The following is a 27,861-nucleotide window of genomic DNA, read 5'->3' on the forward strand; positions in this document are numbered from 1 at the left end:
GTTAAGTATATGTGCATGATGAGTTTAAAACATATTTTATGCAAAGTTTTCATGAAAACGAGTGAGTTAACCTAGATAAGGCATCAAGATAAGTAAATGTATGTGAAATGCATGGTCCCTAACCTTGATTATGTATTGTAAGTCCGAGAATAGGTTGACCTAGAGACCCTAAGTAGACAACAGTTTTCATTATCTATGATATGTGCTAAGTGTTAAGAACTCGTCTTGTAGGAATTGGTCCACAGGACGGTGCCACAGCTTAAGATCACCTCTATCTTTTACATCGAAGATCAAGTGGGTTATATTTGTAAAGGTATGTTAGGTTAGTAAGCCCTCTATCTTTAAATACAAGCAAATATGTTTCAAATTGTGAATGCATGTAAAATGTTTTGTTTGGTTGTTACGAGTGATAAATCATGGGTACCCGCAAGGGTAGGGACCTGATAAATCGGGAGTCCCGTAATAGTGGTGCCAAGGGCTAACCGAGCCGGGCGGTTCAGCTCGGCCCGACCCGGGAGTCAACGGTTTCGGCCTAGAGAGTTGACCACGGGTCGGTTCCAAAACCGAACTGCCAAATTCTAAGGGCCGATTAAGGTTCAGACATTTCTGAACCGTAGCCCGCCGGTTCCGGCGCGACAGCCGAGGCAGTAGGCCTATAGGCGGCAGTGTTGACCCGCAAGGCTAAGGACACGGTAGGTGAGGCGAACTGGCGATTTTCATTGAAAACCAGCGGTGAACCGCCCATAACCGGCGGTTCTCGGCTGAAAATTATTAATTTTTTTTTTCAAATTCAAATTCAAATTTCTCCCACCCAATTTTATCTATAAATACCCCCCTTCTTCCACCTTCAAAACCATCCCATTGTGTTAACAATTCTACACTCTTTTCTCTTCTACTTCTAATTCTCTTCCATTCTTTATGTGTTAAATTGATCTTTCTCTATAATTCTTTTGTTATTCTCTTGTTTAATTGCTTTACTTTATTGCTCTCTTGCTTGCATTATATTACTAGTACTACTACTAAGTACTAAATACTATCTACTAATTAATTACTATAGTCTATACTAATATATATCTCAATTACACTAGCACTACACACACTTGCTTTACTTTATTGTTCTTATTTTACATTATATTAGTACTAGTACTACTACTAAGTACTAAATACCATCTACTATACTATATATTTCAATTACACTATCACTACACTCACTTCACTTGCTTTACTTTATTGTTCTTGTTTATTGTTCTCTAACCTCTATTATCTATATACTATTCTCTACTTGTTTATTTGTTATCATGTCTCATGGTCGTGGTAACCGTGGCAAGTTTATCAATGTCGGCCCCGAAGAAGATATTGATAGCACTCCCACTTCTCCCACTTTTCCTCAAAATGTTCAAGTTCCATCATCATCCTCTAGGAGAAAAGCGCCTGTTTTATGAGGACCTTACGACGCACGCTGAGAGGCTACTGATTTGTTGGGTGAACAATATGCTAGACAACTTCAAGAAGAGGAGGATGAAGCCTATGCACGTACTTTGCATAGCGAAGAGGCGGAGGAGGAAGCTGTTCGCTATTTTCTTTACACGCCGCAAGTATACGGGTGCAATTGTGTACAGTAGCAAGCAAGGTCGTATTCCACAGAGACTAATTATTATCAATTCCTATCCTAAATTATTCTACTCTATCTGGACAAACGAAATTGAGAATTTTGTTGTAAAGAACAAAATAAATAAAACAACAGGAAAGAAAACAAATCAAGCTGCGAAATAAAGGAACAGATAAGACAAGATTTCCCAAGGCAAAGGTTTCAACAGATTCTCCTAACTAACATGTTCAATTCAATTAATAAGACGATTCCTAAGGCAATCTCTAAGCTAGTCCATACCCACTCCCGTGGCATACAAACCGTTGATTACATGCAAGGCTACCATCCCTGGATCGCACTTCTAACATGTAACTCCTAAAAGTTTCTAGGATTAACGCCCTCACAGTTATCAATTCCCTTTAGAATTAAAATAAATGTGTTCTATGTTCTTAGTTCAGGTAATAATTATCATCTCCCGATCTCAAATTAAAACCTATGATTATGCTAAATTGGTGGCCAATCAATAAAGCAAACAATTAAAACAAGAACATAGAAAGGAATAACAATCCAATTAATTGAATCAAACAGTCAGAAATTCAAACCATGTTTACTCCCTAAACCCTGGGAAAAAAAATGATTCTAGCCACACATAGACATATGAACTAGAATACAATTCTCAATAAAACAAATAAACATCCACAAGAAAAACCGTAGTAGAATTGACAATCTTCAGTTCTTGCTCTCGCTCCGTTCTCCGTCTCTCTCAGCTCTCAGGAAAAGTAAAATATGATAAAAGATGATAAAAGGTTGCAGAGAATAAGTTCTTGGGGAGTATTTATATGCCCTAGGTCTTGTAGCTCTCAAAAATACCCAAAATCGCTAAAAAAATGAATTTTGGGCGGAAATACGGCGACTCGCGCGGCCACGTCGCGCGGCCGCATGGCTGGCCCGCGTGACGAAACAGAACTCCTGACAGCTTTGCGCAGCAATTTTATTTTGGCTCGTTCTCCCTCGTCCGAACTCCGATTTATGATCCGTTTGCGTTCACGAACTCCTATCGAGACGAGCTACAACTTGTATTTCAGCCAATTCTTCCAAATTCTGCTTCTTTATTTCTGAAAAATCGTTCAAACACAAGCAAGTAACAAGTTCTTGACCATAAACGAATATAAGCTCAAATAGACCATCAAACACACAAAATCCTCACAACTAAGCATAAAAAATGACACACCAAGAGGTAAAAATGCATGTTTATCAGAAGCCGATCAAGCACGACACAATGTGGAGGAGGAAATCCCCCCTCTAGAGGTAAGGGTAAGGGTAAATCACTTACTTCTAATATTTTCACAAAACATTTTAGGAGGGAACCCGCTCCTAAAAAGTCAAAGGACGGTCCAAATGCTCCCTTAGAGGTTTATTGCCTATTGCAACTATTGCTCTGCTACTTACCAATGGCAAGCGGGAGGGGGTTATGGCACCCTCTCAAGGCACATGGAGAATAAGCATGCCATCGAGTATGGAATCAATACAACTCAAACTCAACTACATCCTGAAGCTTTCCAAGCCCAAGGTAATCAACAAGGTAATAACAAGGTAATATTTTATGGAAATTTGATCAACAAAATGCTCAAGATTACATGGCTCGTTTTGTTTCAATGGAGCATTTGCCTTTTATGTTTGCCGATAAAATGACTTTTGAACATACTATGAAAAATACTTATAATCCTGCCGCCAAAAAAATTGGTAGAACTACTATGTGCAAGGTTATTAGGCGACAAGCCGAAGAAAAAAAACGTGATTTAAGAAAATATTTTAACCGTTTAAATCAAAATTTTTCTATATGTTCCGACATATGGAATGATTCTTACCAAAAAAATTCTTATATAGGTGTTACTTGTCATTGGGTTGATGAAAGTTGGTTATTTCAAAAACGTTTAATTGCATTTAGAGATTTTAATGAAATACATAATGCTACTAACATTGCTCAATTGATTATTTCCGTTTTAAATGAGTATCGATTGTTAAATAAGATATTTTCTGTTGGATTTGATAATGCATCTGCCAACACCGCCTCCATTCTCGAGTTAGTTGACGCATGTGCACCCTCTTTTAATGGTAAGTATTTTCATGCTCAATGTATTTGTCATATTTTAAACCGATGTGTACAAGATGCTTATACTCTTATTAATAATGTTGTTGATCCCATTAAACAAGCCGTTAATATTTTGCATAGAAAAGCTAGTATTGGCAAAAAAATGGCAAAAATATTGTCGTCATAAAAAAATTCGATATACGAATTTCGTTAAAGATGTTTCTACACGTCGGAATTCAACATATGGCATGCTTGCATTTACCATAGATCATGTTGATCCTTTATGTAATTTTTTTAGACAAACTCTCGAGGCTAACTTGCTTTTATTTCCCTCTTATTGGACAAGATGCGGTAGTTTATTTCAACTTTCAAAGGTTTTTCAAAATGCTACTACGGATTTATCCTGTGTTTATTATTGCATTGGTATTAAAGTTGTAGAACATTGCATGTTTATTGTTATTGCTTTAAATGATTATTATAAAAACAAAGATTTGAAGGACGTATCATATCAAATGGTCCTTAAGTGGCTTAAATATTTTATTGAAATTCCCGATATTTTTTTAATTGCTAAGATTTTAGATCCTACAATGAAAATTGCCGGTGTAATCACATGTTAGAAATTTATTATGGTGCCTTTAAGGAAATTTATGAGAAAAGATTAGAAAATAATGATGTGATAGAATGGTACCTTCCCGAGTTAGATGGTATTAAAATTAGAATAGATAGTACAATTAGGGCCTTATTTGGTGAATATGAACAAAAATATATGCATGCAAAACCCTCATACTCTTCAAGTGTAGGTACTAGTAGTTCACAAGGTCAATATGGCTCCTCCTCCTTAGGAAGTACTTTTGATTCGAACCAATGGGCTCAAGCCACTTATTCATTTATGCAAACACAAATGAGCTATACTACTAACGATTTAGATATATATTTGTCTAGTACATTTGCTTTCAAAAATGTAGGTGGTCAACAATTGGACATCTTGAAATGGTGGTCCACGCACGAGAGGGAATAACCCATACTCGTCACCATGGCCAAGGAGTTATTCGCGGTTCCGGCCTCCACGGTCTTCATCGAGCAAGCATTTAATGTTGGTGAACTTGTCTTGGACGAAAGAAGAAGCAACATGGATCCTCGAAACATGGAGGCCACCATGTTGCTTGATGATTGGTCCAAAGCCGAGTTGCGAGCTCAAGAAAACCAATGAGATCAAGCCGACGAGAGCCCAAACGATGAATTCACCGAGTTCGAACGATCCGACGTCGAGGAGGCCTACGATTAGGTAAGTTAAGGTAAGAGAACTACGTGAGCTTTGATTCTTCATTATTCAATGAAGATACGCAGGCCACTCATTGAGCTCAAGCCCTTAATTATTATTTTTTCCCCCTTTTAGACAACTTTCTTTTGAAATTAGTATAGTGAATTAGTTATTTAGTTAGTATTAGTTAGTTTACTTATTCAATTTTGAAGATTGTAATTTGTATACTTGTAATATTTTTTTTGTACATAGAATAAATTCAATAAAGATATCAATTTTTATGCATTATTTTGATTGTCAATGTGTTATAATTATTTTTCTTTTATTGTATTTCAATTTTCAACACAAGTCATTTAATTTTAAAAAAAAAGATGACATAAAAAATATTACAAGTTTATAACTTATTATAAATTTCCACACATAAAGAATAAGAATTATTTTGATTGTCACTTGTAAGTTATTATATTATTTAAAATTTTTAAGTTGAGTAAAAAATTTTGAAATTTTGAAAATTTCAACACAAATAATTTAATTTCATAAAAAAAGAATAAAAAAATATTTAAAAAAACAAAAAATGAGAAGCCCGAAAATCGCCGGTTTTCGGCCCGACCCAAAACCGACGGTTCCGAGCCCGAAAATCGGCCCTTCAACAGAACAGGCAGGCCGGTTCCGGTTCCATTTTTTTCGACCCTGAACCGTTGGTTCGGGCCCGGAACCAGCGGTTCGTGAACCAGTGGCAACACTATCCCGCAAAAAAGGCCTGGTACCGGGTTACGATCGGCTCTGTCCCGCAAAAGGGTCGGTTTCAGAGTAGTGTACACGAGAAATATGGGCCTAGGTGTGGGGATTGATTCGACCGAGTCTCCTTATACCTAGCACCTTGCAGGTAACACCAAACAAGGGGAAAAACGTGCGTGGTAAAGAGCTTCGGCTCAATGTTTTCATATTGGAATTTATAGTAACTGTTTTATAAAAGGTTGCTATACATTCTTGCAGACATGCATTTCACTGATAAAGAGAAATTTCTTTAACACAAGTTTAAAGAAAAATGGGCATTAACTTCACTGAGTGCATTAGTACTCAACCCAAAATTTTTAAATCCTTTCAGGTTAATGGAGCCGGGCGCAGTGGAGGCTAGGTGGTGGTGGTGGTCTGGAGCAATCAAGAAGGTTCCTTGACGAAACCTATTCCCCCATGACTTCGATCACAAACTTTTCATTTTGTTGGTTGGCCTGCGTGGCAATTATGAACTTGATTACCGTATTCCCTAAACAACTGAACAATTGAGTTTTTCTGGACACTCGAACACCTTGATAACGAATTCCCCATACTTAACCGGAGTCCTCATACTTCGTGCCAAGTCGGGTTTTCTTTGAGCAGAACGATTAAATAATAGGTTCCTTAATTTCTCTAATTAACTAAATTTTTTAACCAGAATGGTTAGGTTATTTATTTCTGCTAAATAACCTCGATAATCACCCCGAGTTCAGTGTGGCTGGCCCCTAGATAATTCGGGCCATCACACCCTCGTCGGTACTTGAAAGAGGGCTTTAATGTTATTTGTGTTTCAGATTGCTAGTGCCCATTGCATCGGACATACTTAAGTCCCCCTTCCGTGATTGTTGGATTTATCCTCAACATATATTATTATTATTATTATTATTATTATTATTATTATTATTATTATAGTAGTTGTTACTCCCTCCGTCCACCAAAAAGAGTCCCATTTGGGGTTCGGCACGGATTTTAAGAAACTTGTTAAAGTAGGTGTAAGTGAGGTAAAAGTAAATTTGTAGGGGTAGTGTTAATGATAATTTTTAAATGCTTAATCTCAATTAAGAACAACACATTTTCTATTCAAACTGAAATCGATTAACACTCTTAATATTCTCTACTGAAGCACCATCACTTTTACACACAATTACACAAAATAATTCAAAGAAATAAGCATAAGAAAAAAATCTGCTATAGCTACATTCAAATTTGCGTACATTCAGATTTGTTATATTCAGAAAGAAATAAACACCATCAACGAAATTGTATACATTCAGATTTGCTAGCTATAGCTACATTTCAAATGAAATTCAGTTTTCCCACACAAATTCAGGACAAAATCAGTAAATGAACATATTGGAAAAAAAATTGAGTTTGGGGTTGTCATCTCTCCGAACGGTGAGATGGAGTCGAAGCTAGGGGCGGCAATGGTTGTCGAAATTTTAGAGACAACGAGGGGTTGTCGTTGTTACCTGAGAACGGAAGGGGTGATTTTTGGGTCTGGAGTGAGAAATAGAGAGTGATGGATGAGGGGCGACAGCGGCAACGGGTCCTCCTGCGGCGGCTGTTGATTGCTGCGGTCAGTGGTGGCGCTCCTCGCCAGGGAAGAGAGGCGGCGCCGCCCTATGCATGTGGCTCCTCACCTTGAAGAAGGAGGCGGCGATTTGGGGGAAGCTTGCTTTGACAGAGGCAGTGATTAATAGGGTTTCAGACGAATGAACAATGGAGGAGAGAGGCGGCGCCTTAGGGTGAAGACTGAAGAAGGTGAGAAGCGGCGCTTGAAAGAGGCGATTTAGGGTTTTTCGAAGATGAACAATGAAGAAGGCAGAGAGGCGGCGAGTCTTTAGGATTTTTTAGTGTTTCATCTTTGAGCAGAGATGATATTGACTGAGAAATTAAGTGGTCAAACATAAAGAATTCTAAACATTTTTATTGTTAATCGTATTTAAGTAAGTTTAAGTGTGGATAATTCTTAATTATTGAGGAGGGTTTTTAGTGGCAAATAAAGTAAATACACAAATTTATAAAGGGTAAAATTGTATAAAAAGTGAAACATGACTCTTTTTTGTGGACAAAACAAAGAGGGGAAATAAGACTCTTTTTCGTGGACGGAGGGAGTATTATTTTAAACAAAATTTATTGTTTTATATTATTGTTTATCGCTTATTATATATTGGATAACAAATGTGTGCAATTATATTTAATTTGAAATATGAATTACCTTTTTTTCATTGAATATTGAATCATAAGGTTTAGTTTTTAAAGTTAAAATAATCAATATGCCAAAATTAAAATTTAATAATTTAATGAAATTTCATACATTAATAATAACAAGGCTTGTATATCATGTTTTGAATGTGTCACGATCGGACTTAATTAAGGATAATTAAACCGGGAAACCATGACTAAGGGAGGGAGATAAGAAGCGGGAGTAGAAAAGGGGAATGAATAAATAGAGAAGGATCGTACTTTTCATTGATAACAAAGGAAACATTTAACATATATAACGAAGGTTTAGTTGCAATGATTCGATTGAACTAGTAAGTTCGGATATCTCCGACTTAGCCAAAATAACATAAGACTTCTTTGAGTACGCAGCGGAAGTAATAAGGTTTCTGATTACATGTATGAAGACATGTACCCAAGAGTTTTTCAAAACATATAACATCGAGACAAAAGAAGATCCTGCTCGTCACTTCATCACCATCGGCTACTGCTCAACCTGCACATTTATAAATACATGCAGGGCTGAATACAAAGGTACTCAGTGGGCACATAAGCCTATAATGAAATATAACATGCTTCGTAAAGTAGTATATTGTCATGCCATCATAAACAGTACAGCACGGGGGTTTTTCGCTAAAAGGCCCAAGCTTACTAAATTCATGTGTGATTCTTAAAGTTCGTCTGATCAGACTAAGTTCTCTTGTAATCGATCATATCTGGAATTTCGTGCCGGAGAGGTGGCCACCTCTCACGGACACCTGATCGGCCAACCCGCTCGATGACTCACGGTCACACGTGTACACTAGCCCTAGCAGGATAGCTATCAACTGCTCAGGACCCGAATTCGATTACACAACACATCAGATAGATATCATACCAAAATTTAAACATTTATGGCAAGACAACAGTTGAAATGATTTTAACTCAAAGATTTTGTCATGAAATAACTTGCTTGAACGTAACATTTAAACTCATTTGATATATATGAAAGTAATGCCCACCTGATAGAAACTTTCTGTGGTACAGTAGCTCCTTGATTGATTATTAATCTCGTGCTTGACCTTTATTACGAGAATATAAATAAGATACTGCTCGAGCAAAATCCTCAAATAATGAGAATACGAAATTAACGATGCATGATCCTCTTATGCATGATTTATTATTCTGAGATAATAATCAGGGAATTTCTATTGTTAATCCAGGCTATCGGATTTAAACAAAAGCTAAGTCTCGTCTCATGAAGCCGGATAATTAACTAAAATTAATCCGTTCTCTTCAGGGTGTTCTAATCCGCCAATTAAATAAATCCTGCTCCTCGTAGTCGATAGAAAATAAATAAATACTTCAGCTTATTCGCTTTATAACCTCATAATTAATCGGGCTTAATAATGAGAATTTGAAATGTTATGAGATCGAATAAGTAAAATGCTCAACATAAGGCAGCCCAATAATTAATTAAGTAGAAGTGAGCTTGGATAATTAATATGAAAGGCTCAATTGAAATAATTAATTGACTTAAGTAATTAAATAACTCTTGGCCCAAATGAATAAATAATGAATAGTTGGGCTCAAATAAATTAATCAATCAAGGCCCAGCTGAGATAATACACCAGCCCAATTAAAATAAAATGCAGTTGGGCTTTAATATGAAAGAATCGGCCCAATTGGAATAAAATAACAAAGGCCCAATTTTGAGTAAAAAGGGAGAAGCCCAAATTAAAATGAAAATAAAGGCCCAACTGAATCTCTCTCTCTCTCTCATTCAGTCGAGCTCTCGCTCCCTCTCTCTCAGAACAGTCGAGCTCTCTCTCTCAATCAGTCGAGAATTCCATCTCAACATCAGTCGATGATTTCAGTCGCCGCCTCTGCTCCGACCGGCATCGGCTACCGCCGAGCCTAGGTCCGGCGTGGCCGCACCTGTCTCTCCCTCCTTATCTTCTCTCTCGCTGATAGTATGTCCGAAGTGAGAAGAGCGAGCCCTAAATTCCCAAAATCCAAAATCGCCGCCGCCGCTGTAACTCCCGGCGAACAGCCGAAATCTGGAACAAAATGAAGTTGTTGGATGTGGAATGCACACTTGAGTGAGCTAGGGAGAAGGGTGCAGAGGTAGGGTGGCTGATGTATGGGTTAGATGGGATGGGGGCAGCCATAGAGAAGGTAGCTGGACTGCACACTTAAGTGTGCTAGGAGGGAGAAGAATGCAGAGATAGGGGTGGGAGCTGCTGCTCCAGCACACCCACACGTCCTTTCCCCTTTTTCTTTCTTTCTTCCTTTTGCAGTTAGTAATCTAAAGAGATAGGAAATAGGATTAGAAGGATTTGTAAGTAAAAGTTGTAAGGTATGAGAATGAGATTGTGGTGAATAAATAAAATATAACCATATGTCTCGGTGATTCTGTAACTGTAATATGAATCGCGTGTTCGTATCTGCTTGACACTGTTTATTTAAATAAATCTCGTATTTCGACATGTGATTTCCTGCCTTGCTAAAAACGATAGGTTATAAAATGAATTTAAATTAAATCCGTAGATTTAATTCATTTGTTGTTCTGATATCTAAATTAAATCTGCAGATTTAATTAATTTCACGAGTCTGAAAATAATTCACGACCTGAGTAAATATAAAAATAAATTCTAGTTCCATCTCACTTAAATAAATAACGTGACTTTGCTAAGTCAGCTATAACTCTGAAATAATATCATTGACTGCTTTAACAATATAAATTCAGGATCATAAGCTGAATTCATATCAGGATAATAACCGATTTCATTCACTGATGAAAAATAATAAACACGCATTATCGGATTTAATATATATATAAAAGAGCCGGTCACTACAAAATGTGCAGATTTTTTTATAGGAGATAATGCAAATAAAAAAGTTTTGATTTCAAGAATGTCATTGACTCCTAATGATCCAAGATTGTCATTTAAGTTTGAACGATGATAATTCCCGCTAATTATCTCTTATACATTTATGATCAATAAAAGTCAAGGTTAATTACTTTCTCATGTTGGTTTATTTTTTCTAAGATCAGAGTTTACACATGACCAATTATTGTATGTTGTAGTGTCAAGAGTACGACGTCGAGGATGACTTAAAATTTTACGTTATGAGGATGGTTGAAATGATGATACTACTACTATAGATACTAGTACGTCTACCCGTCCGATGCACGGCGAACATCGAAATTAAATATGTTAAATAAATATACGTAATAAACAAAAATGACATGTTAAATAAATATAAATATTTAACATAATTAAATATAAGCAAATGAAATTATTTAAAAATAATAATAATCCACATCAATAACGAAATAACAAACCTACATCTGAAAATACTAAAATTTTCAATTTCATATAAAGTGTAATGACAATTATAGTAAATAAATATATTATATACTCCCTCCGTCCACGAAAGAATTACCTACTTTTTCTTTTTTGGACGTCCACAAAAGAATTTTCTACCTATTTTTGGACTATACCCCGTCACTTACTTTTCACTTTTTCATCATTCTCAATACTAATTACAGCACATTTTCTCCACTCTCAATACACTTAACAACTTTTTCTCCACTCTTAAATCTTAATACATTCAACAACTTTTTTTCTTAAAATTTGTATCACTCCCTCCTAGGAATTTATTTTGTGGACGGAAAGAGTATAATATTAATATTATACAAAGTTTAATTATATTTAATTGTAAAAAAAGTTATATTTAGATATTGTATTTATATATTCTATATTTATGTGATTTTAAATATCTTAGCTTTTGTAGAAAATATTATATAAAATTAATTTCATAACCAAAATTTAGAGTTTTGTAACCCTTTGCAGAAAATATTATATAAAATCAATTTCATAACTAAAATTTAGAGTTTTGTAACCCGTGCGATCATATTATCAAAATTTGCAGAATTTTATATACATACAAAATCTAATTACGAATACAGATAGAAATATCTTAATATAACATAATATAAATGTAGATAGAAGTTCAAGTTGCCACCAATAATTCAAAAAAATATGGCCACCAACTAATTTACATGGAGCAATTTAAAAGATAATTTAAATAATATTTTCCAAATCCTCACAAATTATTTACACTATTTATACCTTCTGTGAGCATACACCTTAAGAAAGTGTATAGTGAAAAAATAGGTGTGTGTCGGTTTAATAATAAAGTGGTTAACCGACACTAAAGATCTCAAATTCGAGTTCAGTCACGTAAGTATTTATTTAAATTTTAATTTTTAAGTAAAATTATAATAAATGAAATAAATTATTAGAATAATCCATACACATATATAACAAAATATATGAAAACAATCAAATACTCTATAATTCTTACCTCTCTAATAAATAGTTATAAATGCTACAACATGGAAAAAAAAACTAATAATATTTATGTAAAATTAAATCATGACTTAAGTGGAGAAAAATAAACAAAATTTTATAATAAAAATAGTACAGATACTTTAACAATTAAAATTACACAATTGTATTTCCATAATAATCATACACACACACCAAAAAAAGGTTATGCGCAAATAATGAATCAAAAAGCAAAATGAAATTTAATCTTAAAAAAAAAAAAAGCAAAATGAAATGAAGCAAACAAAATAAAACGAAAAAAATAAAAAAAAATAAACAAATAATATAAAAAAGTAAAATAAAATCAAACAAAAATAGATAATTGAAGATAAATAAATAAAATATGAGATGAGAGAGAAAATTATTTTGCTTAAAACTTTTAACTTGTGATAACTTTATTAGCTTAACTCCATTTTTTATATATTATATATCAAATTAAAGTTTTTTTCATCGTCTTTAAATTGACATGCATATTAACTATTTTTAATTAGTCAAATTGCACGATTTTTGAGAAGAAAGAAAGAAAAAAAATGCGAAGATAAAAGAAACGAGAAAAACAAATTGAAATAAACTTTGAAGAATTAGCGAAAATGTTGGAATTCAGTTGAATAAGCGAAAGTAATAGTTTAATAGTTGATGTTTTTAAATTTTGGCGGTAATTTTTTACCGTTGAAAACTGCATTTTCATATATATATATATAGATATAGATATCGATTGTATATAGGTAAGTTTTTCAAAATGCATAACATTTTGTGTGTTTTGTTTACATTTAATTGGATTTATATGTACGCAATATCTTATTTTTATATTTATTGACTTGTAATATTATTTAAGAAAAACGATCGTCGTGTAATGCATGAGTGAATGTGCTAGTTTTATATTCCCTACGTCCACTAATTCATGACTTAGGAGAGGAAACACAGGTTTTAAGAAAAAAATGTATTGTTTATTAGTTGAGTGGAGAAAGGAACCCGTAAAGTGTATTGTTTATTAGTTGAGTGGAGAAAAAATGTATTATTTATTGGGACCCACCTATTAAAAAATGTATAAATAGTTACTAAAAATGGATATGACATAAATTGATGGACGGACCAAAAAGAAAAGTATGACATGAATTGGTGGACGGATGGAGTATAATGGAACATTTTGAAAAGCTTTGAAAGTTAAGAATTTTTTTAATAAAAAACAAAATTAAAATATACTCTCTCCGTCTCATTAGGTTTGTTCCATTACTTTTGAGCACAATTATTAAGCAGAGTATAATATTAGGGTTGTCTCATTTTTTTGGACACGATTATTAAGGAGAGTATAATTAGTGTAGTAAAAATGTGTAAATGTGTGAGGCTATATTATTTATAGTGTAAAATCATCACTAAATATAAAAATAGGACAAGATTAATGAGACAACTCAAAAAGAAAAATAGGAGAAGATGAGTGAGGGAGTATAAATCACTGATTATCCCTTTTAAAACTAACCATAAATTAGAGACATTTTTCGAAATGAGTAAAATTTTGGAATAGCCAAAATGAATCATAAAACACAAATTATGGCCACTCATTGAAAAACATAAATTTTGGCCATTTTTATAGCTTTGAGACGTTTTTGCCCTTAATTGGGCGGACTGGGTAGGGTCAGGAGCGCGGGTCGCGTGCCGGGTAGGATCAGACACGCGGGTCGGGTTAGGCACTTATGGCACTATTAGTGCCAACGAAAATATTTTTTTACTCCCCCTGCCCTGTCTACCCCCAGACCCCCGACCCCACCCACCCCCAAGCCAAAAACAAAAAAAAAATTTACTCTCCCTAGATAAAAATAAATCAAATTTTACTTTTGTTATTTTATTTTATGGCACTAATAGTGCCATAAGTGCCAACGAAAATCCAAAATAAAATAAAGTAAAATTGTCTTTTTAGCACTTATGGCACTATTAGTGCCATAAGTGCCAAACATGCAGAACAAATATAGAAACAACAACATCATCTAAACCCTAAATGGATAATCTAAACCCTAAATGAAATATCTAAACCCTAGGGAAAGTGTTTAAAAAGTTCATTTTGGCTTGGGGGTGGGTGGGGTCGGGGTCTGGGGGTAGACATGGCAGGGGGAGTAAAAAAAAAATTTCGTTGGCACTTATGGCACTAATAGTGCCATAAGTGCCTAACCCGACCCGCGTGCCTGATCCTACTCGGCACGCGACCCGCGCTCCTGACCCTACCCAGTCCGCCCAATTAGGGGTATATTAGGCATATTGCCTAATTAATGGTCATAATTTGTGTTTTTTCAATTAGTGGCCAAATATTGTGTTTGCATGTTCAATGTGGCCATTTGACAGCATTGTTTCTTTCGAAATATCGTGAAAATTGAGCACACGAGGTGTAATTATAGCATGTAGTATTAATATAAGTTGTAAAAACGACATGTAATTTTGTTAACTTGGATTGGAAAGTATATTCGGAGTACAGAAACAGATTGTAGAAAACTGTATCCCTAAGCCGTTCCGATTCTTTTCCCATCTTCCCTTTGCAATCTTCCGCCAACTACAATTTGTTCTTGTTGATTTTCTTAACTTTTAGTCTGTAGCCCACTTTAATTAACTAATTGATTTTGGGTTTTGTTCTCTGCTTGATAATATCCTTTGCAGGAAGAACGAGGAACGAGGTAGAGAAATTGCTGGATAATATATAGAAAAATGGGAAGCAGGCCTTCTTCTAAACGAAAGTCGAGAGGCGACAAAATTTCATCCAAGGTTCGTCATTTTCTGTTTTTCTTTCGGTCAATATATGATTGCCGCAATTCTTAATTAATGAATCTTGATTTATATGCCTAATTGGGGTGCGTTTGAATCTGTATTTCTCTTATGAGGTGTTTGGTTATATGTTTATGAGCTTGGATTTACCTGTTTTATAAATCTAATGTGAAAAAAAATTAAGTTGTTGATAAACCCTAATTTAAAATTGAACTTTGGGGTCCAGAATGTGTTCACATCTGTTTCCTTTTTCTACTGTTTTATTACCGTTTATACCGTCATAAATTGCACTAGAATGAGCTTTTACTGTGATGGATTTTCCTGCATTCTATGAATAAATTCTTCTTTTTTTTGAGGGCATTCTATGAATAAATTCTTTATTCTATGAATAAATTCTACTTTGGGTGAAATATGTTAAATGGTTAGCATTTCCAGAAGAAGAGTAGAAGAAAGGAATCAAAGAAGCGTCGCCGGAGTTATGATTCAGTTAGTTCATCTTCTGATGATGACTCATTGTACTTGGAGCATAAATCCTCCACTTCAAAATCTGATCATAGGAGAAGGATAACTAAAACTAACAAGCGACGTCATGACTCTCGTTTGTCAGATTATCAGTCAGATTCTGATTCCTCATCCACCGATGACAATGATTACAAAATGAGGAAGGCCCGACGGTCACGAGTTGGCTTAAGAGATGTAAAAAGAAAACGCCGCAAGAGATCTATCAGCAGCATTGCTGATGTAGATGCAACAGGTGGGCGAAAAAGGAAAAGATCAGGCAAAGATCATGTCATTAAGCCAATAAAGAAATCCTCAAAGAAGAAATCCAGAAATGTCGTGTACAGTTCTTCAGGCTCTGATTCTAAAAGCCGCTCCTCATCCCAAAGTAGAAGTAGAAGCAGAAGCAGTAGCGGAGATGATAAGCGTCAAAAGAATAAAGTAGTTCCTGATAAGGAAAAGGAAAGGCTGAGACGTAGGCAATCACACATGGATAAGCAGAAGCACGAAGATAGGAGTCCAAGTTGTACTTCAATTGGTAGGGGGGGCGACCCCAGTTTTAGTGTAAGTAGCAGTGACAGGGAACCTTTTCCCGTTGACAACTCTAGACGCCTGAGGTCCGTTATTGCTGTTGCTGATCAACCCCGTGGTAAAGACGAGAATAGATGGGAGATGGATCCTCATAAAGAGGAGATTGTGTACGATCAAAATGATTATCCTTCTCCAAAAAGTTTTGACAGTAATGAAGGCGGAAGTAAGATGGAGTCAGGTAACCGATCGAGTCTTGCATTCAGTGACAGGATATGCCTAGAAAATATTGCTGGTGACGAAGTATGCAAACTGGGAAAGTCTAGAATTGATGAAGGTAATCATCATCAGTCAGAAGGGCACATAAATAAATCTAAGGAGAAAGAGATTGAGACGTCTGTTCCTGTTGCTGCTCCAGGAGGGGATGCTCTGGAGTCAATTCTTAGGCAGAAAGCTTTAGAAAATCTGAGGAAGTTTCGAGAGATGCCCCAAACTCGTCCAAGGAGCAATATGGTGGAGAGATTTAATGAGACTAATGTGGCCACATTTTCCGATAGAACAGTTGATATTGTTGAGAATTTTTCAATAGAGCATGGTGTCTCTGATGCTCAAGAAATGAATAATCAGCGAAATGGGCTCCCGGATAGTGCACACATTGAGGAGAGACCTCGAATGCTCCCAGATAGCGAACACGTTGAGGAGAGACCTGGAATGCTCCCGGATAGTGAACACGTCGAGGAGAGACCTCAAATGCCTAGTCCAAGTATCACACCTTCACGCAATGGATCAGCACTCCTAGAATGTTCGCAGGAAGATAAAAGATCACATTCTCCTGCTGTTGAGGTCAAAGCTGTATCAGGAAATGACACGAGTACTGGAGCTGGAGTTACACAAGCGTTCAGTTCTTCTAATGTTGAACTGACTTCTGGGGAGCATAGCTCTGGACAAACAAAGGACAGTTCTCAGTTTGAAAAGAAAACGATGACAGTGATGAGGGGAGGCGAACTCGTACAGGTAATGACCTAGTATTTGTTAGCTGATTTTGGTGTTCGATGTTTACTTTTATTGATATACTATGTTGAAGGGAAAATACACTCTTCTAGCATCATAAATCGACTTGGTGACAATTTTAGCACGATTTTCTAGCCAAAATGAATCGATTTAGTGACAAGTTATTTTCAGAACTGGAAAAGTCAAAATAAACTGGAAACTTCAATTTTACACGTGGTATTTCCATTCTTTAAATTTAATGAGGTGGAAAATTGAGATATCCCATGTCACCATAACTATGTCGTTTTGTGTCTTTTTTAAGAAAAAGTACAAAAAACAATGTCATGTTGATGACATGGGATATCTCAATTTTCCAGCTCACTTAATTTATACGAGGGGAAATGCCACGCATAAAATCCTACTACCAACCAGACTTTCCGAATCATTGCAGATTAAAACTGTCACTAAATCACTTTATGAGCCTTGCATAATGTATTAATTGAAATTCAAGCTAAAACTGGCACTAAATCAATTTATGGGTCTTAACGAGTGTATTTTGCATATATTGAATGTATTGTCAGCATATGGTGAATTATAATTTTTTGTGCGCCATTGGAATCTTTATCTAGGTGAGCTATAAGGTATACATCCCAAAAAAGGCCCCTGCTCTGGTCAGAAGGCAGCTCAAGCGGTAAGGAAATAAGAATTGGATTTTGGCTTATAATGCATTCAAAAGAGATTCTAGTTAAGCTTTCTTGTTTATGTGTGACATTCATTTCGGATCATCTGGAAAAATAAATGTATGTTTAGCAAGGATTTCGTGCTTTTACTGGTCAATTTATCTAATTAGTTTTCAATTTTTAATTGAAATTGACTTCACCATGTACTATTTTCTGAAAGTTTGTTGTTTGTTTTGGAGAATATTATTGATCTAATCAGGCATTGGCATTTCTTTGCTGAAAGGATGCTCTTAACATTGCAATTTTATTTATTTGTATTATAGTTTTTAACTCTTCGATTCTTAATTCTGTTGGCTTCTTCAACTCAAAATCAACATTTTGCCAGACTCCCAAAAATCAAGTTCTAGATCTCTGCCTTTTCTACTAAAGTCGGTCAAGTCCGTTTCTGTTCAGCAATATATGAGTCTCGGTGTTATAACTATGGATAATTTTTTAAGCATGTTGTTATCCCTTCTTTTGCCATCCATCAAAGGGAACGCAGCCGAAGCTTAAAAAATTATCAAGTTTAAACATGTTGTAGCTCTATTATTTTTAGGCTCAATAAAAAGGCTTCGTGCCATTTGTATCTCGACACTAATTTTTGACATTGAAAAACACAATTCATATTTGAAGATGACACATGACGTCTCGTGTGAATTGAAACCGGAAAATGACGTGGGCATAAAATTATTACTTTTATGGGACGTTTATTTTTTAAGATTAATTTTGATCTATTTTTATTGTTCATCTCTTCTTTATTTAGATAAAGTGCATACAATTCTTAATCTCCAAACTTTTTTTTTCTGAGACATTTCAAATGGGACGAAGGAAGGAGTAGTACATTGTACAGAATGATTTCCAATATGAAAATCTATACTAATAGAAAAAGAGTCTAAGGCATCCTAAGAGCATCCACATTGGTGTTACATGATAGCTTACTTTATGAGGGGGGACCACATGGTGTAAAGAGGCTGCATTGGGATTACATGATAATCTACATGATTTTTTTAGTTTTGATTTTTTCATTTTTCATTTAAGTTTGATTGCATAAATTTAAATCACACAATTTACTTCAAATTTAAATTGCATTAATTTTGAAATCCTAAAAATTACATAAAACTTAATAAAATAAAAACAAATCCTACAAATAACTATTCCGGCCCTAAAGGTTCGAAACGTGCCCAAACATGCTCCATCAAATTATATTGGAGCGCGGCGTACAACTGCCTATCTCGGAGAAGGGTATCTCTTTGCATATATTCCTCGAAGGAAACTGGGGTTGCTCGACCACTCTCCATCGAGCCACTACTAGACGCCCCATGTCCCGCGTCGTCATCTCTCCAATTGGTTGCTCCTTCACCTTCGTGCTCCACAATCATGTTGTGGAGAATGATGCAACACAACATGATGTCCCGGAGGTGCTCCAGGTACCAATTACGCGCGGGACTGCGAATGATTCCCCACCGAGCTTGAAGTCCAAAGGCACGTTCGACATCCTTTCGTGTCGATTCTTGCATCTTCTTGAATTTCACCTCTTTCTGATTTGTCGCAATCGGTGGACTCTTGACGAAGCAACGCCACTCCAGATATATACCGTCGCACAAGTAGTAGCCCATCTGGTAGTAGCGATGGTTCGCTTGAAAGAGCACAGGCGGGGCCGTTCCATCCAACACGTCGGCGAATAGAGGCGACTGGTTGAGAACGTTGATGTCGTTGTTCGAACCAGCGACACCAAAGAAGGCATGCCAAATCCACAGATCGTGGGATGCAACGACCTCCAAGATCAAGGTTGGCTCCCCTTGATCACCGCGTGTATATGCGCCGTGCCACGCCTTAGGGCAATTCTTCCATCCCCAATGCATACAATCAAGACTCCCGAGCATCCCGGAAAGTTTATGTAGCGCCTCGTGCATCTGAGTAAGGCGTGTGAGGTCCTCCGGCGTTGGACGACGCAAATAATGGGCTCCAAAAGTCCGGATGACAACCTTGCAGAACTTGAGGCATACACGCCCGGTAGAGTCGGCGACTTTGAGATACTAGTCAAAAGTATCCGCACTGACGCTGTTGGCTAATTGACGGATAGTCGACGTGCATTTCTGCAAAGGGGAGAGAGAGTCCCGACCTATTGCATTAGTGGTCATCTGAAAGTAAGTATCTTCACCTTGAACAGCCTCGACAATGCGCAAGAACAGCTCTTTTTGCATTCGAAAATGCCGTCGAAAAAATGTAGGTCCGTACGTCGGATTGTCGTTGAAGTAGTCTTGCATAAGACGTAGATGGGCATCCTCACGATCACGGTGGACGTAAGATCGGGGACGTTTAACACGTCCCGGCTCCGGCGCCGGTTGGGTGTAGATTTGAGAAAACAATTGTTTCTGCAACTCTATCTCCTCCATGATCGCGTGAGCTACACCGTCGGATGAATCAGACGAAGAACCGTGGTCGAATTTCGCCATTGTCGGAAGAAAAAAGAAGAAAAGGCTTGAAAGGTGTAGATTGAAAGAGGAGAATTGTGGAGTGAAAGTGAGGAAGAAGGAGGAAAAGAGAATATAAAGAGAAGAAAAAAAAAATCGAACGGTCAAATTTGCACGCAAACCGAGGCAATCAAAGCTGCCTTCAAATTCAAAATTCAAAAATTGAATTTTCTATTTTTTTTAATGGCGCGTGTTTCACACGCGCCTTTCATCAACGGACAAATGGGCTACACATTAGAACGTGTAGCCCTCGTGTAGGCAAGGGTTGCATCGGCTTACACGATCAAGTAGGCCGCATTGTGTAAGCGATGCGGATGCTCTAAGGCACAACTTGTGGATTGCCTATTTTACACCTATTACATATTTTATTTTAAGGTTATTTTACATATTATATATTTATAAGAATATATTAATTCATTAGATATTACACTTAATATATGTGATATATATCTATAGCTATTGATAAGGCTTATAGATAAATATATTCATTCAATAAATTATCTAATAAAAGTAATGAATTAATAGATTTTCTAAAATAATAGATTATCAAATAAAATAACATTAATTACACGTACAACGTACATTCTTTCTGCTAGTACATTAAAAAGTCAATGAAGTTTCTGTGAGATAGAAATAAAAGGACAAGTGTGCTTGTGTTGGCTTAACGGTAGAATGATTAATGGAAGTTAAAAGTCTGATATTCGAGTCCACCAATATACTGTATTTAAATTTAAGTGTTAATTTAGCAAAAGAAAGAAAAACAAAAAAGAAAAAGACCACAACTGGCTTATGCTTTCTTGGAGCCACTAATGCAAGCCCAATCATCCATCATTGATATATTGATGTCTTCCAGCAACTCAGAATAACGTTCCATCACAATTGGGACCTGTACAAGGAGGAGTAATCTGTTGAATAATTATTCAACAACTATATATCACCAACGACACGAACAAGTTTACCTGCTCGGATATGATCCCAGAGATGGCGACTGTGGCACCCGGCTTCGCGTAAGAGACTATTCGGTCTGCCAGATCCAGCAGTGGATACAACAGTATATTAGCAATAACCACATCATACTTGTCTTTCTCGGCAATGATCTTCGAGTTGTATGAATCCTTGACACTGATGTCGCTCTCAAACTGAGCACCATCCTTGCTAGGAACAAGACTCAGCTGCAACTTCTCCGGTCCTATCTTGTTCAGATCGGCATTGTGGCGGGCTGACGAGATTGCCTGCGCCTCTATGTCAAATCCAACTGAAAGATGCGCTCCAAACTACAATATTATGGCAAAGTAAGCCAGAGGAAAAAGAGAAAACGCATAAATGTAATTTTTCAAATCACAGACCAATAACATACTATTTCATGTGGAGTTCAGCTCATGTTGTTGAAAGCTGAATACATGTTCTAATTCAAGTACCTTTAGTGCTGCTATTGCAAGAACTCCAGACCCTGTACCATAGTCAAGGAAGTACTCTCCTCCTTTTATCAGTCGATGCAGCAGCAGTAGACACAACTTTGTCGTAGGATGTTCCCCAGTTCCAAATGCCAAACCGGGATTCAAAATTATGTTAGTAGCTTGAAGATCCTGGTTGTTCAATTTGGCATAAATTTGCACCCCTCAAATAACTGCCAGCATATTAAGATCAACAGTTGAGGAATTTAAACACATGTAGGACTTGGAATCTCACTGGGGGGTTTCTCCATTCAGGCACAATCCAAAGGCCCTCTGTGATTTCCATGGGATGAAAGGATTCCTGGAATTTGCAAAGAAAAAGCAGAGCCAGAAACACCATTAGGGTGCACCATAGCACACTAGATTTCTCATTTATCGTTCGAATAGATAATAAATTTATTAAGTGCTTAGAACAACTTCAATTTCCGAATGTGGGATATGAGTTTGCATATCCAATGTACTCCATTTTCATGTTTTAAGCTTTTTACATTAATCACTCACTCATCCAAAGTCGATTAGAGTACATAAATAAGTTAAAATAATCTAATCAAAACGTAGTTTCGAGATATATATGTATGTCCGTTAATTTTAATAGAACCTACCATATACATAAGATTAACTAAGCACCTTAAAATTGTCCATGTCAATCAAACTGAAGACACTGAAGATTCTAGTAGCAGCCATGGATTAATTGGAGATTAAAGATTTTACCAAATATTCGCAATGCAAACTTTCAACCATTGTTCCAAATCCTATAAAGCTCATCTAAAATATCTGTTGTTCAAAAGCGTGCATCATAATAGCAACATAATTACCTGAGTTAGTTTGATCCAATCCATGTGATCTTTCTTTTCAACTTTGTACTTGGGTGTCTCTTCCAAACCAACCGAGTTTGCGGCTCGTGAAATGCACTCATTAACATCCTGGTCTACATCGAATGTAGAACAGATCCATATCTGTGAAATCAAATAACCATGACTTGGCTACCACTAGAGCAACTCACAATGATCCAACGAGTTTGAGGTAATAGGGATAATGTTGTAACCAGGGGGCTTAGCCCACTGGCCACCGGGTCCTCACTTAAGTGAAGTGACCCGGGTTCGATCCCTCTTGGGAGCGAATTGGAGATTGGAGATATAAGGTGGATTTGGTGAATGGAGAGATAAGGTGGTTCTTGGAGTGGATGGGGGAACTAATTACTAACATCTAACATGACTTTGCCCGATCAAAAAAAAAAAAAAAAAAAAAATAGGGATAATGTTGTTTCCATATAGCACTAGTCCAAAATAAACATTCGTTTGTAACCAATTTGGGATTTCCTCTCAGCAACAATGCAGGATAAGAAAGCGTCATATATTACAGAAATTGAAAATTCACAATATTAAGTTTGTGGCAAAATTATGCAAGAGTATATGTGGTACCTCCACATCAGAACCGCAGAAGTTTTGTTCGTCAATGGTGGTAGAGTTCGCTCCAAAACACATAAGAGACTCCGAAAGCGCGTCCTATCATCAAAATTTAACTTCCAAAACAAGCTACATGCTAGGGAAACACACACAAACACATACTAATGAGACAAAGAAATCGAGAAAACTTTACAGAAATATGTTTCGGGCAGCAAATTTGAACAGAAAGGTAAGGCGAAGTGTATGAATTGTGGTTAGCGCCATTATTGAATGGAAGTGTGGAATAATTGGCGGCGGCGGTCAAGAGGCTCGACCGTTGTTGCTGCAGCTGACCTGCTCCGATTGGGGGAAAGAGCGGTAAGCGGCTGGGAGGAGGATGGCGGTGAATGCGGCGGTGCAAGGAAGAGAAACTGGAGGCGCGACTGTAGAACTTAAAGTGTTTGAAGAAATGACTGCGTAGAGAAGAGAGTGAAAGTGACATGGACGGTTCTTTTGTATCTCTTGGAGAGACAAGGTTACAGGAGTGAGAGAAATGAAAGAAAGATACAAGAACAGGTATTTGTATGTATCCTCCTAGTTTTTCAAATTATTTTAAATGATCGTAGTAAAAAAGAAGAGGTAAAATTATTCAATTTTCATATTCCCAAACTATCTATTTATATAAATACATGTAAAAAATACTCCCTCTTGTTCCATTAAAGTTGACCACATTTTCTTTTTGGGTGTCCCACTAAAATTGACTACTTTCCAAATAAGGTAAAAATTACACCAAATTAAACTCTATAATTAAGTCAACTAATCTACACCTACTTAAACCTATCTTCTACACTCATTAACCTAACCTATCCTCACTCATATTTCTCTCTCTCACACCGCGCCTCCCTCTCGCCTCTCTAGGGTTTCTATCGGCGCCTCCCTCTCGCCGCTCTAGGGTTTTCACCGGCGGATCTAGGGTTTCGACCCTTGATTCACCATCACAAAGCCCGTCGTCTTGTTCAATCACCAGCGGATATAGGGTTTCAACCCTTGATTCACCTCTCCCGAGCCCATCGTTGTGTTCTCCTCGCCCAGAGCTCGTCGCCTCTGGTCTGTTCCGATTTGGTGTCGCGATGAAGAAAAAACCCTCCTCAAGTGCGGATCCGGCATCTCTGAGCGGTGGCCGTCCCCCCTAGTACCCCGCTGCGCCCACTGGTGTTTCGGCGTCACCGGAGCCTTTCGCCTCTCCGGGTGGCGTCGATTGCCACTCAAATCGACGCAAATTGGTGTTTGAATGGAGCAAGGCAATATTATATCTTTTATATAAAATATTATATAAAAACTAGTATATCTTTTATATAAAATATTATATATATATATATATATATATATATATATCAAAATTTATATTTTTTTTCATTCTCTATAAATAGAGACCACTCTTGCTATATTTCAACACACCTTCAAAATCTTCCATTTTCCCTCTCTACATATAACATCTAGTATTTTTTTCTATATATTTTTTTCAATGGATCAAGGCAATAATTCTTTCTTTAACTCTCAAAATTTCAATCCCTCCCAAGACTATTATCCAAATCTTGCTGATATTTCAAGCTCCAATGAATTACCAGAGTTTGATTATGCTATGAATTCAGAATTCTTGCATAATCCAACTAATTCTCCTATTTCTGAATATCACCAAACCTCTGAAAATTTCTCTTCAAACCCTTCCAACAATGCACAAAGTTTGAGTGATATAGAAGATATATCACTAATGTCTGCTTGGTGCTTTATCAGTAACAATCCAATTGTTGGCACTAACCAAAATAGTAAGTCATTTTAGAAAAATGTTGCAAATATGTATGAGCGAAGTCGAGCAGATAATCCAGAAATTGGAGGTCCAAGGTCCTTGGAATCATTGATGCAACGTTTAAAACGCCTCAGCAAAAATGTAACTATGTGGGTTGCTGCATACCAGAAAGCATATGAGCGACGAACAAGCGGTCAGTCCAAAGAGGATATCGAGAAAGCAGCTCAAACAATTTATGGTAAAACTAAGTTTACTCACCATGAGGTGTTTGAAAAAGTTATGAGCAGCTATCCGAACTGGGAACTGAAATTGGATAGTACTGGTTACGTACGATGTTCTCACCCAGGCGACGAAGACAGTGTTGATGAAAGTCGCAGCAACTCAAAAAAATCAAGGACATATGAAGATGCGGATCCTCCAACCGATTTCACTCCAGAAACTCCAGATAGTGAATCGTCATATTGGTAGGGATAAAGCTAAAGCTAAGGCTAAAAGAAAAGAAAAACAAACAGAATCACAATCTTCGATAGTTTCAGATGCTTTCACTGCTGAACTACGTGAAATGAGGATCACACGTGAAAAAGAAATGAAAACATCTACGTTGAATACGTTGATGAAAAAAAAAATCAGTTATCTCCAGAAGAAGAAGCTCTCATACGTCGGCTAATGGCAGAACTTTATGGAATGTAATCGAACTTATGATGTTTGGTATTAATTATTGTGTTATTCAAATTATTGTTGTAGGGTTGCTTTATGTAATTTCAGTTTATGCAATTTCAATGTAATTTCATTTTGTGTAATTTCAATGTAGTTTCAGTTTATGCAATTTCAATGTAATTTCATTTTGTGTAATTTCAATGTAGTTTCAGTTTATGCAATTTCAATGTAATTTTATTTTGTGTAATTTCAATGTAATTTCAGTTTGTGCAATTTCAATGTAATTTCACTTTGTGTAATTTCAATGTAATTTCAGTTTGTGTATTTTCAATGTAATGTGATGTCTAAATTATTGTCACGACATTTCCAAAAGCCTTTACTTTCGGTGGCACCACCAATGTGATTTCTGAATTATTGTCACGACATTTCCAAAAGCATTTACTTTCGGTGGCACCACCCATGTGATTTCTGAATTATTGTCACGATATTTTCAAAAGCCTTTACTTTCGGTGGCACCACCCATGTGATTTCTGAATTATTGTCATGATATTATCATGCTCTTGCTTATATATTTATCCATGTACTCTCTCAAATGACAGAACAATTATCTTTTCTATACTCTAGATAGAAAACACTCATCTTCAAAAAATGGCCTATAGCTCAAATATTGATGCTTCAAATTCTAGCGATGATGAAGCATGGGAACAAAGCGTTGCCGAACATAATCGCCAACTTGACCGCATCATTGAGGATGTGGTCATCCATGCCGCAAGTCTATATGTACAACCTACCAATCATGTCGTTAGAGCAAGGGGGCAGTATATTGAAAGAAAACGTGAGATAGGTCATGAAGGTGTGTTTGAGCAGTACTTTTTAGAAGATCCAATCTATCCCCCAGAATATTTTCGAACAAGGTTTCGCATGCGAAAGCCTTTGTTCGAACGTATAATGAACAGGCTCGTCGCTATCGATAAATTTTTTCAACAACACCCTGATGCAGCTGGCCGTCTTGGTATGTCTCCAATTCAAAAATGTACTGCAGTGTTGGCATACAACACCTCAACCGATTTGCATGACGAATACTTACGAATGAGAGCCCAAGTCATTCGTAAGTCAATCATCAAATTTGTTGAAGGTGTCATTTCCAATTTCGGAGCTGAGTACCTCAAAAGGCCCACTGAAGAAGATATGACAGCTTTTCTTCATATCGGAGAACGGCGAGGGTTCCCACGCGTGATGGGCAGTATTGACTGTATGCATTGGGAATGGAAAAATTGCCCTACTGCATGGGCAGGGCAGTATGCAGGACGAAGCGCGACGCCAATAATTATTCTGGAAGCAGTTGCATCACAAGACCTATGGATCTGGCATGCATTTTTTGAAACCCCAGGTTTAAGAAATGATATCAATGTACTTGATCAATCGCTTGTTTTTGATGATATCTTGGATGATCGAGCACCAAAAGTCAATTATATCGTTTATGGTCGTGAAAGGGATATGGGATACTATTTCACTGATGGTATATATCCTCAATGGGCGGCATTTATCAAATCTATTCCTGCTCCACAACTTCGAAAGCACCAAATGTTTGCTCAACATCAAAAGGCTGCCCGAAAAGATGTTGAGCGAGCATTTGGAGTTTTACAAGCGCGTTTTGCTTTTATCAATCGGCCATGTATTATTTGGGATCGTGATATTATGGGGAAAATAACGATTAATTGCTTGCATCATCATGCATAATATGATAGTGGAAGATGAAATGATATGATCCTTGATGTCAGATCGATTGAACGCGAATGGAAGACTTAAAACGAAGGGAACAGATTGGATGAAAGATCCCAAAACCTCTGAATCTAACCCACAGAATGATTTAGGCGAACGAATCTCTAAACCCCAACGTGACGTTGACGCAGCAACTCGGGGACGCTGAATAACATTGGTTGAACTCGCCGTTACGTCGATAAATTGAATTCGTCTTGGAAAAATCAAGAAGAATTCAAAGCTCTCAAGAGAGAATAAAACTCACAATTTTGATTAAAAGTAGGTTCAATTATCGTGGGCTACATATCAGCCATATATTTATATAGGCAAAAACTAAACCTAGTCTAACAAGGAAACAACTTAAAACAAACCCTAATCTAATAAGCAAACAAATCCTTAGTCAAAACAAAGTATAAAACTCAAAACTGACTCAACTAAGGCCTAATTTCAGCCACCCTAATATAACCCACGAAAATAATAAAATAAAAATAAATAAAACACTCGATTAAATCAGCCCACATAT

At 36.6% G+C, this 27,861-nt stretch overlaps 3 protein-coding genes across 6 annotated transcripts; 2 read left to right on the plus strand and 1 right to left on the minus strand.

The window, feature by feature from the left end:
* Positions 1-14,660: 14,660 nt before the first annotated feature.
* On the plus strand, positions 14,661-17,951 carry LOC130987015 (uncharacterized). Of its 4 annotated transcripts, none has more exons than XM_057910571.1 (3): positions 14,661-15,065; positions 15,501-17,105; positions 17,711-17,951. In XM_057910571.1, the coding sequence occupies exons 1-3, from the start codon at positions 15,009-15,011 to the stop codon at positions 17,774-17,776; spliced, it is 1,728 nt and encodes a 575-aa protein (XP_057766554.1). In that variant the 5' UTR covers positions 14,661-15,008; the 3' UTR covers positions 17,777-17,951. The 4 variants fall into 4 exon arrangements, with proteins under 4 accessions (XP_057766554.1, XP_057766553.1, XP_057766557.1 ...); XM_057910570.1 differs by having other exon boundaries at positions 14,708-15,065; positions 15,492-17,105; XM_057910574.1 differs by having other exon boundaries at positions 14,926-15,065; positions 15,673-17,105.
* Positions 17,952-20,925: 2,974 nt separating this feature from the next.
* On the minus strand, positions 20,926-23,703 carry LOC130987016 (uncharacterized). The gene is made up of 7 exons (XM_057910575.1): positions 23,328-23,703; positions 23,150-23,233; positions 22,544-22,684; positions 21,964-22,029; positions 21,693-21,860; positions 21,234-21,548; positions 20,926-21,160 (listed from the first exon to the last, which is right to left on the minus strand). Exons 1-7 carry the CDS (start codon positions 23,613-23,615, stop codon positions 21,062-21,064), a joined length of 1,161 nt encoding a protein of 386 aa, XP_057766558.1. The 5' UTR covers positions 23,616-23,703; the 3' UTR covers positions 20,926-21,061.
* Positions 23,704-26,225: 2,522 nt separating this feature from the next.
* LOC131025854 (uncharacterized) lies at positions 26,226-27,317 on the plus strand. The gene has a single exon (XM_057955639.1). It carries the CDS (start codon positions 26,226-26,228, stop codon positions 27,315-27,317), a length of 1,092 nt encoding a protein of 363 aa, XP_057811622.1.
* The last annotated feature ends 544 nt before the right edge of the window (positions 27,318-27,861 follow it).

The sequence above is a fragment of the Salvia miltiorrhiza genome, chromosome 5 (assembly GCF_028751815.1).
Source record: "Salvia miltiorrhiza cultivar Shanhuang (shh) chromosome 5, IMPLAD_Smil_shh, whole genome shotgun sequence".
NCBI classification, from domain to species: Eukaryota; Viridiplantae; Streptophyta; class Magnoliopsida; order Lamiales; family Lamiaceae; genus Salvia; species Salvia miltiorrhiza.